At 38.2% G+C, this 11,558-nt stretch overlaps 1 protein-coding gene and 1 non-coding gene across 2 annotated transcripts; both read left to right on the top strand.

The window, feature by feature from the left end:
* Window positions 1-797: 797 nt before the first annotated feature.
* DSPP (dentin sialophosphoprotein) lies at window positions 798-6,923 on the top strand. The gene is made up of 4 exons (XM_035005557.1): window positions 798-2,297; window positions 3,438-3,524; window positions 3,887-4,870; window positions 5,553-6,923. Exons 1-4 carry the CDS (start codon window positions 2,247-2,249, stop codon window positions 6,921-6,923), a joined length of 2,493 nt encoding a protein of 830 aa, XP_034861448.1. The 5' UTR covers window positions 798-2,246.
* LOC118010924 lies at window positions 2,548-2,655 on the top strand. The gene has a single exon (XR_004679346.1). It is a non-coding gene; the product is annotated as a U6 spliceosomal RNA (small nuclear RNA).
* Window positions 6,924-11,558: the final 4,635 nt, after the last annotated feature.

Here is an 11,558-nt window from a genome sequence, read left to right as displayed (position 1 = left end):
AATGACTGCATCCCAGTTTACATTTGATTTTTTGGTCCCTGAAAAATCAACCTTCATCCTAAAAGATCAAATTTTTTTTTTTTTTTTTTGCCTACTGACATGAAGGTTTTGAAAGCTAGAACAAAATAATTTTACTTAGGTTATCTGGAGATTCTGACCTCTATCACATATTTTTTCTGTTTCATGATATCATAACAGGTTTAGAAAATGAAAGAGGTTTCAGGCTGACAGAACTGGGGCTATTTCTATAACAATCTTTTGAGCTATTTACCTACCTGTGAATACAGTAGCAAGCATCATGGTGCATTGTGCAATTGTTCTGGAGTGGATAGGAAAGAGAACCAAAGTAGTCAGATTGCTGGATTGCAGTTTAGAACGGGATGTGTATAACCATGACCTTCACTACAGGTACATTTCTAGGATACCATGGTTCCTCCAAATAAATGTAGACCAGCCTTTGGCAGAGTTTATGTAATAATTAGGTTTGGTACTGTAAAGTACCGTATAACCCCTGCTTACTAAGCAGCTGCCCTTCAACACCTATGCCCCAGAGTTCTGCATTATACTTGTCCTGAGGTCACTTCAGCTTCATTTTTAATCTATAGGATTTTTGAAGAAAGTCTAGCTATTCTTAGCTTTCTACTGAATAGCCATAAAAGTAAGCCTTTTTTTCCTCTCAGAAAACATGTCCTCTGTTCTGTGAGGAAATGCCAATAAAATTCTATGACAGTTGATATTCACTAAGATTTTATTATGTTTCTATTATCAACATTAAATTCAATCAAAGCTATTTTATGACATGCATTATTGTAATCTGTTAACTCAGTGGGAGTTCATGAAATAGGAGTAAACTCTTCCTTTCTGTGGTAATAGTATCATTACACCAAGAAATCCAATTTTCAGTAATAGCAATTTAAATTTTTGATTCACATGGACTATACAATGTCTATTCCAATGTATCAAAATATATATTATACCATTTCTGAATGTGAATTCTTTTTTTTTTTAAGATTTTATTTATTTATTTGACAGAGAGAGACACAGCGAGAGAGGGAACACAAGCAGGGGGAGTGGGAGAGGGAGAAGCAGGCCTCCCGTGGAGCAGGGAGCCCGATGTGGGGCTCGATCCCAGGACCCCGGGATCATGACCTGAGCAGAAGGCAAATGCTTAACGACTGAGCCACCCAGGTGCCCCCTGAATGTGAATTCTAACAGGAATAAAGGATCATGTTTCTAGAAGCTCCACATAATAATTGCTATCATTTATAAAGGGATTGCTAAATACCCAGAACACTGCTAGTTATGCTTATAATAATACGTATTTATTCACCAACAATATTCATAAAACATCTCTTTCTGTACTATGTATTCAAATATAGTGATTACCAACACATTCTCCTAGGCTTCAGAGCTCTCAGTAGGTCAGAGGAACATAAAAGTAATCAGGCTATGCTAAAACAGTGCAGTATGCTACCAGTGAGGTTTACAGAAGCTGCTGGGTGTAAAAAGGCTAGAGACACCAAATGGCCTTTGACAAGGAGTCAGAGAATGCTTCTCAGAGAAGATTCTTCTGCTAAGGTAACTGGGATAATCCCAAAGTGTAGGTATTATTATCCCAGATGGAGGAAACAAAGGCTTAATAAAACTACTTAAATTTCTCAAGTTTACACATTAAGTAGCAGAGGTAGAACTTTAACTTGGTCTCTAAATCCAAACTTCATGTTCCTTCCACTAGCCGAGGCTCCTTGATGCTAGTAATTTCTTTCCTTTACAGTGTCCCACAGCCCACTTGTGCGGATTTGGGGTGGGGATGATAAATGATTCATCTTTCAGCGATAATCCTAGAATTAGTTAATACTTGATTAAAATTATTCAAAGGAAATGTTATCACCATTAAGAATAGCAAGACAAAGTTATGGTTGTGTCCTTTGTAACTACATGGCTGTGCCCCTTCATTGGCATAGGCAGAAAAAGTCTAGTTAGTTACTTCAGTGCTGAGCCTGATGATGCCCCCTGTACGTATCTGTGAGCACTCCATATAAAACAGATACAAAATGTGTTTCTTCTGTAACACTGAGTCTTGATAGCCTTCTTCTCATGTTGGATATACACTCCTTGCCCAGGAAAAAGTCAAATGCTAACTGACCAAAATAATACCTTACCATGATTATCATCTTTTGCTTTATAAGTGATTTTGTGCTGTCCTTTTTTCTTTAAAAACAGACTGATTAATATTCCTAAGGAAAATGAAGATAATTATATATTTTTGCATTTGGGCAGCAGCATGGGCTATTCCAGTAAGTATGTATTCCTTAGAAAATCTCCTCACTTTGTTATCTCTTTTAACCTAACATTAAATAATATATATTTCCTTAAAACTTTGAAGATAAGCTGGGCCTAAACATTTAGATTTGCATGAAAGACTTTACAAGATTTCTTTGGGGGTCTCAACAAACCCAAATATGCACTCCAATTCATGCTCCCATTCCTCTAACTGAAACTCATGTCTTGTCAGATGGATTATTACTTTTAAAATTTATTCAGATTGTGCTTGCTCTGGCAGCACACATACTAAAATTGTAATAATACAGAGAATATTAGCATGGTCCCTGCACAAGGATAACACACAAATTTTTAAAATTCATTCAGATTAATTTACATTTAATGCCCAAACGCCATGGAGACTTTAGCCATCTTTGCTCATGCCTTATGAATTTCATTATAATATCAATGAAACCTACATTTTAAAGGAAGTTTTCAAGGAATGAAAGTAGGAAAAAATAAGATTTTTTCAACATAGGAGAAAATGTTTCACTCAGATAATTATTTTTTTAATGTTCATTGAGAAAAATTTGGAATATACAGATAAACACCAACAGAGAAAAAATTAGGAAAATTAAACCATTTGTAACTATGTTACCCTGCTATGGGTAACATTTTGGCATGCTTTCATAATATCAAACAATTTGGTATTTATGCAGGTGAGAATTTTCTTAACTATTTCAAATGTACTCCTGAAGGACAGAAGTAGCAAATTACTTGGTTTTGTTTCTGCACTGGCTCAGGTGATACCTGCTATTTTCTTAGGGGTATGGCCAGGATTATACTTAAGGTGGGTCTTGTGCTAGTGTGGGAGGCTTGTACAGAAATACCAAAGGTCTATCTCCTCATTTTTATAAAAGACAATCCTCTTTGAGATAAATGGTCTGGTTAATACCAATAAAATTGGTAATACCATTGTGAAAAGTATCTCTCTGCCCAGTTTAAATTCTACATAAGCTGTGTAACAAGCTTTATTATATCATACTTTGGCCTTTGCATTATATATGTTTTCATTTAGAGAAAAATGCGTGTCTGTATGTATGCGTGCATGTGTGCATGCATGCATGTACACAAAATTAGAATGTTTTAAATTTCCAATATTTTCATTTTGGTAGGTTCCTCAAATCAAGCCATTGGAGAGACATGCTGTTGACAAATTTGTAAATTTAAATCTTCTAGAAAAAGCAAAAGTGCCAATACAGGTAGGTATAGGATATAAAATATGTTTCTAAGCTGTTTTTAAATTCTTTCTTTCTTTCTTTCTTTCTTTCTTTCTTTCTTTCTTTCTTTCTTTCTTTCTTTCTTTCTTTCTTTCTTTCTTTCTTTGAGAGAGAGAACATGAGAGAGAGCATGAGCAGGGGGAGGGACAGAGGGAGAAGCAGACTCCTCGCTGAGCAGGGACCCTGACATGGGGCTCCATCCCAGGACACTTAATCGACTGCGGCAGATGCTTAACTGACTGAGCCACCCAGATGCCCCTAAATTCTATTAACTTCCAGAAAATTGATGCTTATCTTTTCAGTTTGTTTTACTTCAATTATTTTGAATTGTTTCTCTTTTCCAGGATGAGTTAAATGCCAATGATACTACCAAAGAGAGTGGTGTCCCCCCTGAAAATGAAAGAGGAAGGCAACAATACATCAAAGATGATTACAAAGAAGAAAGAAATGGCTCTGAGTGGGCAGAAATAGGAGGGAAAAGTTCTTCTACACATTCCATGTTAGTAAATGACGAGGGGAATAGTGAGGATCAAAATGGGGTCACAGGAAAACTAGAAACATATGGTTATGATGGGATACACGGAAAAGAAAGTAGCGCCACAACAAATGGCATCAGGGGACAAGTAAGTATCATCGACAATGCCGGAATAGCAAATGGGAGCAATATTAATAGAAATACTGATAATAATATAAACAATGGAGGAGATGTTGGAGATGCAAGTCAGAGTGAGAATGCCACTGTTGTCCAAGAAGATGACCATCAAATAGCTGGAGGCAATAACAGCACAGGCCAAGAGGATGAAATAAACAGGAATTCCTGTAGAAATGAGGGTGATACAGGTGAAGAAACATCTCAGAGAGAAAGTGAGAGAAATGGGAATCAGGAGGCAGGAGTAACACCAGGGGGTGGAGCTAACAATGAAGAAGATGATAATTCTGATGGGAATCCTAGTGGGAATGGAGCAGAGGAGGATGAAGATAAGGGCTCTGGTGATAATGAAGGTGAAGAAACAGGGAATGGAAAAGAGGACACTGATAATAGCAAGGGCCAAGAGGGTCAGCCTCATGGAAAAGATGACAATGATAATAGTTTAGGTCAAAATTCAATTAGTAGTGAAGATGATGACCCTGAAGACAAAGAAGATCCCCATGACATCAATGGAGACAACACCTCCAAAAGTGAGGAGGATTCTGATGGTATTTCCAAAGACAAAGATAGCCCAATAACAGAGGACACGCAAAAGCCCAATTACAGAGAAAACAAAGCTGTGGAAAAGAAAGTCACTGATGAATCAGAGCCAGGTGCTACTGGGAAGAGCCATGATAAGGTTAGTTTGTGAAGCTGATTTCTTTCAATGGCAGTTTAAATTCTCCCCCTCCATTCACTGATGGTAACACAAAAATAAATCATAATGAGCATTCATCTATTTGTGCACCTAAATTACTCAAATATTTAATGGGAAAGTTAGAGTCCTTATTAAACTCTGATACAGAACAATTTTAAGGAAGATTTTATTATTTATTTATTTATTTGAGAATGAGAGTGAGAGAGCACAAGTGTGTGGGGGGGGCGATACAGTAGAGGGAGAGGGAGAAGCAGGCTCCTCGCTGAGCAGGGAGCCTGATGTGGGGCTTGATCTCAGGACCCTGGGATTATGACCTGAGCCAAAGCCAGATACTTAACTGACTAAGCCACACAGGTGCCCCCGGAACAATTCTAAAAACAGACATTTCTGAAAATTTGGTTACAATTCTATAATAACTGATACACCATGTAACTGTTCACACAAGTTCCTACTGACTAAAAATGTGGATGGGTTGTTATATAACCTAAACACTGGAGTTCTCTCAAGTGAATAAAGCACATTCTTACAAACAGAAGTTTATGAAGTACTGGAAGCTGAACTTCTGTTTCTCTGGTCACATTCCCCAGTCTGTCTTCCTCAGACCAATGCAATTTTGCAGCATACCATCCACTAACTAATCATTCTTTTCTCCATCTTTCCACAGGGAATAGAAATGGAAGGTCCCAGTAGTGGCAACAGAAACAATATTACCAAAGAAGATGGGAAATTCAGTGAAGATAAAGAGAGAAAAAGACAACAAGGAATGGTCATGAGCAAAGGAAATGTCAAGACACCAGGAGAGACTGACATACAAGGACCTGGTCAGAAATCAGAACCTGGAGATAAGGTTGCACACAGCAAAACAGGTAGTGACAGTAACAGTGATGGATATGACAGCTGTGAGTTTGATGACAAATCCATGCAAGGAGATGATCCCAATAGCAGTGAGGAATCTAATGGCAATGATGATGCTGATTCTGAAGGTGACAATGACAGCAATAGCCGAGGAGATAGTGGTTTTAACTCTGATGAACCAAAAGATAATGGCAATGACAGTGACTCAAATGGAGGAGGTGATAATGACAGTGATAGCACATCAGATGCTAATGATAGTGACAGTAATGACAATGGAAACAGGAGCGATGACAATGGCAAATCAGACAGCAATAGAGATAAATCAGGCAGTAGCAACAGCAGCGACAGCAGTGATAGCAGCAACAGCAGTGACAGTAGCGACAGCAGTGATAGCGACAGCAGTGACAGCAGTGAAAGTAGTGATAGCAACGACAGTAGTGGCAGCAGTGATAGCAGTGACAGCAGCAACAGCAGTGATAGCGAGAGTAGTGACAGCAAGTCAGACAGTGATAGCAGTGACAGCGACAGCAGTGATAGCGACAGCAGTGACAGTAGTGACAGCAGCGACAGTGACAGTAAATCAGACAGCAGTGACAGCAGCAACAGCAAATCAGATAGTGACAGCAGTGACAGCGACAGCAGCGACAATGACAGTAAATCAGACAGCAGTGACAGCAGCAGCAGCAAATCAGATAGTAGTGACAGCAGTGACAGTGACAGCAGCGACAGCAGTGACAGCAGCAACAACAGCGACAGCAACAATGATAGCAGTGACAGCAGCGACAGTGACAGCAGCAACAGCAGCGACAGCAGTGACAGCAGTGACAGCGACAGCGACAGCAGTGACAGCAGTGATAGCAGCGACAGTAACAGCAGTGATAGCAGCGACAGCAGCGACAGCAGCGACAGTAGTGACAGTGACAGCAGCAACAGTGACAGCAGCGACAGCAGCGACAGCGACAGCAGCGACAGTGACAGCAGTGATAGCAGCAACAGCAGCGACAGTGACAGCAGCGACAGCAGTGATAGCAGCGACAGTAGCGACAGTGACAGCAGTGACAGTGCATCTGACAGTGATAAGAGTCACAGCAAGAGCAAGTCTGGTAATGGCAACAATGGAAGTGACAGTGAGAGTGAGAGTGAAGGCAGTGACAGTAATCACTCAACCAGTGATGATTAGAAAAGAAAAACCCACAAGATTTTTTTTTGGAGAAGTCTAGTGAATAACTGATAGGAAATGAAAATTTCCAAGACAGGAAAGAAAGGGGAGACATAAACAGAAGATGCCTACATTCATAGAAACAATGAGAGGAATAGTCAAATTGCCAGATTTGGAACCAAGTACCCACACCCTCAGGAAAGAATATGAATGCAGGACCTTTGGTATGTGCATATTAAAACACATTCTGAAAAGATTTTTTAAAAGTGTACATCTAAATATAAAAAGGGACAATTAAAATATTCTTTAATACTTTACACAGAAACCTCAAGCAATCAGGTACTATATGATACCTGATTTAAATGTCAAGTGCTTTAGGGAATGTAGTAAGTAAATACATCTTATAAACAACCTGTGGCATTGCCTTAATCTTTCAGTAATCATACATTCTGGATAGATGATCGGCTTACTGCTGAGTAAAAGATGCTGTTACCATGATATCCAGCTTGGCTACTGATTCATTTGCTTGTTCTAAGGAAGAAATAAACTTGTAATATGAAAAAGAAATGCAGCAATGATTGAACCTATCTGGACCATGGGGATAATCTTTGTAATTATTGAATAATTACAAATTCGAAAAAATTTAAAGAGTGCTAGTCAGAAAATAATTCAGAGGCTGGTTTAAATAACAAAATCTGATGTACAGTATTACATTCCTGCTAAGCACCGGAAATTTAGCATAATGTCCCTAAAACTATTGACAAAATTGATGCAGTGCTTACAGTGTCTTGCCTCCAATAGCCACTTTCCAAATATTAATAAACAAATGATACATAAATGAAGTACTCTAAAGGGGGATTTACTTTTTTAACTCTATGTTCAGAGCTCTGCTATGTGGAATTGGTATTTGTTTTCCATCTTAAGTCAAACTTGGTTCACACTTCCCTTTTAAACCCTCATATGCTGAAACTTCCAAATCAGACCCTGAGACACCCTTTTCACTGTTAATCTCTTTAATAAAGCCAACTGTTGCTGGTAGGTAATGCTTTGGAAATTACTCTTTTTTGAGAGTCATATAATGCAACTAAAATCTGAGCATGGATTGTTCCACTTTTGCATGAATGAGGGTAATTCTTAGTTTTGAGATGGAGCCCAAACCCTAGAACATGAGGATTTTAAAGGTGTATGCAACTAGAGTGTGATATTTAATAGGGTGGAGGTAAAATTTATTATCCAAACTAGTATACTTTTGAGAGTGAAGGGGGCGCTATCAATAATTACTTGGGGATAGGAGGTGTAAATTGGGATTGTTCAGGGATACTGGGAGATACAACAGACATTGCCATAAACATTTAAGGTATTTTTCAAGATTTAGTAGAGATGATTTGTAATTTCCCTCTTTTTCCATTTAGGCAGTTATTTTAGATTTGTTCTAATTCAAAGGTAAAAATCTATGTAGTAAAGTTCTGAATGCAACTTGTTTGATGCTAATTTTCAACTAGTCATCAGTTGACTTCTAATATTAGGCATATTTTATACGGAGTTTCAGTAGTTTTTTTTTCTACCTTATTTCTCATTTAATGCAAGTTTCTTAGTTGAGATCAATATTACAAGTAATATTGCTGAAAGCTTTAAAAATACTGCTATTCATAAACTATATGATAACTCATAATACTGTAATATTTCAAGTTTCTACTATATCATAATCATGTAAATGATTCCAAAGTTCTTTCCTTAAAATATGCTCTAGATTTTTAACTCCTTTAGGCTTCAGGATTTTTGTTTTTGTCTTTTTTTAATTTGTAAACTGTGGCTTCTAGTATCTGTTTAACCTATTTTAAAAGGTTGTTATGAGCTTAAGTCAGGCAATGGATGTGAAACCCTTTGTAAATTGTACAAGATATGTAAATTAAAGAGGTAATGAATTTTGATGCTATAATAAACATCTATTTATGTGACTATTCACAAAGAAAACTCCCTTAATCTTAATGGGTTTGCAAGTCCTTATTCCTTCCATCACATTTTAAAAATTTAGCTGTTTTTAACTGAAAAAGTAACATGTATATACACAAAATAAAAAATTTTCAAACACTGTGAAAAGGTATACAAAATATTAAATCTTCATCATCCTAGATTCCTAGTCCTCTACTTCTCTTCTTTAGAGGTAGTTCCAATTACTAATATCTTGTGAAGCTTTCCAGAAATATTCTATGCACATATAAGCATATATGTTCCTCTTTTAAAAACACACGGAAGGGCGCCTGGGTGGCTCAGATGGTTAAGCGTCTGCCTTCGGCTCAGGTCATGATCTCAGGGTCCTGGGATCGAGTCCCGCATCGGGCTTCCTGCTCCTTGGGAGCCTGCTTCTCCCTCTGCCTCTCTCTCTCTCTCTCTCTGCCTCTCATGAATAAATAAATAAAATCTTTAAAAAATAAAAAAATAAAAAATAATAAAAAAATAAAAACACACGGAAGTCTACTATGCACCGTGTGCTTATCTTCCTCTTATTTTAACATAAGAATATACCTTGAATATTGGTTCATAGCATACAGATTGACATTTTCCCCCCACAGTGGCGTTGTATTTCATTTTATGAACTGCCATAGATATTTAATCTGTCCCTTTTTTCAATCACTTCCTAAGCCATTTCTGGTCCAATGAGTCTCTGCAGGTAAATAGCATGAGTCAATAACCCAAGCTGGATAAATTCCCAACCAGTTCTTATAAAGACTTTACTTGGGGCGCCTGGGTGGCTCAGTTGGTTAAGCGACTGCCTTCAGCTCAGGTCATGATCCTGGAGTCTCAGGATCGAGTCCTGCATCGGGCTCCCTGCTCGGCAGGGAGTCTGCTTCTCCCTCTGACCCTCCTCCCTCTCATGCTCTCTGTCTCAAATAAAATAAATAAAATCTTAAAAAAAAAAATAAAGACTTTACTTTAGGAAGTATTTGGGAGAATAAAGGAGATGCTCAGAATCTAGGGCTGATGTCAGAAACAATGAAGGAAGACTATGATCCTGCTTTTCTTATATAATATCTACAATGACCTCTGGATCTTCAAGGTAAAAATAAAGGTGACCCTCTAAAAGGACATCTCAAGAGTAGAACCTTTGAATACAAGAAATCTGGTATTAGAAAACAAAATCTGTTTTGTTATTTTCTGGAATAAGATTAGTAAGCTATCTGCTAATATTGCCCATGGGAGCAGTATTTTTTTTTTATTATTATTGTTACATTAATCACCATACCTTACATCATTAGTTTTTGATGTAGTGTTCCATGATTCATTGTTTGTGTATAACACCTAGTGCTCCATGCAGTACGTGCTCTCTTTAATACCTATCACCAGGCTAACCCATCCACCCACCCCCCTCCCCTCTAGAACCCTCAGTTTGTTTCTCAGAGTCCACAGTCTCTCATGGTTCGTCTCCCCACTGATTTCCCCCCCTTCATTCTTCCCTTCCTGCTATCTTCTTCTTCTTCTTTTTTTTTAAACATATAATATATATATTTTTTCAGTTTTTCTTTTTTTTTAAATTTTTTTATTCTTATGTTAATCCCCATACATTACAACATTAGTTTTAGATGAAGTGTTCCATGATTCATTGTTTGTGCACAACACCCAGTGCTCCATGCAGAATGTACCCTCCTCAATACCCACCACCAGGCTAACCCATCCTCCCATCCCCCTCCCCTCTAGAACCCTGTTTGTTTTTCAGAGTCCATCGTCTCTCATGGTTCGTCTACCCCTCCGATTTCCCCCGCTTCATTCTTCCCCTCCCGCTACCTTCTTCTTCTTCTTCTTCTTTTTTTTTCCTTAACATATATTGCATTATTTGTTTCAGAGGTACAGATCTGAGATTCAACAGCCTTACACAATTCACAGCACTCATCATAGCACATACCCTCCCCAATGTCTATCACCCAGCCACCCCACCCCTCCCACCCCCCACCACTCCAGCAACCCTCAGTTTATTTCCTGAGATTAAGAATTCCTCATATCAGTGAGGTCATATGATACATGTCTTTCTCTGATTGACTTATTTCGCTCAGCATAATACCCTCCAGTTCCATCCACATCGTTGCAAATGGCAAGATTTCATTCCTTTTGATGGCTGCATAATATTCCATTGTGTGTGTGTGTGTGTGTGTGTATGTATATATACATATATATATATATATATATATATATATATATACCACATCTTCTTTATCCGTTCATCTGTTGATGGACATCTTGGCTCTTTCCATAGTTTGGCTATTGTGGACATTGTTGCTATAAAAATCAGGGTGCACATACCCTTTCGGATCTCTAAATTTGTATCTTTGGCGTAAATACCGATTAGTGCAATTGCTGGATCATAGGGTAGCTCTATTTTCAACTTTCTGAGGAACCTCCATACTGTTTTCCAGAGTGGCTGCACCAGCTTTCATTCCCACCAACAGTGTAGCAGAGTTCCCCTTTCTCCGCATCCCTGCCAACATCTGTCATTTCCTGACTTGTTAATTTTAGCCATTCTGACTGGTGTGAGGTGGTATCTCATTGAGGAGGTTTTGATTTGGATTTCCCTGATGCCGAGTGATGTTGAGCATTTTTTCATGTGTCTGTTGGCCATTTGGATGTCTTCTTTGGAAAAATGTCTGTTCATGTCTTCAGCCC

This window comes from Mirounga leonina, unplaced genomic scaffold, assembly GCF_011800145.1.
Source record: "Mirounga leonina isolate KUSES-001 unplaced genomic scaffold, KU_Mleo_1.0 Mir_129, whole genome shotgun sequence".
Lineage (NCBI taxonomy): Eukaryota > Metazoa > Chordata > Mammalia > Carnivora > Phocidae > Mirounga > Mirounga leonina.
The sequence above is the reverse complement of the archived record's forward strand: the minus strand, read 5'-3'. Positions and strand labels throughout refer to the sequence as shown.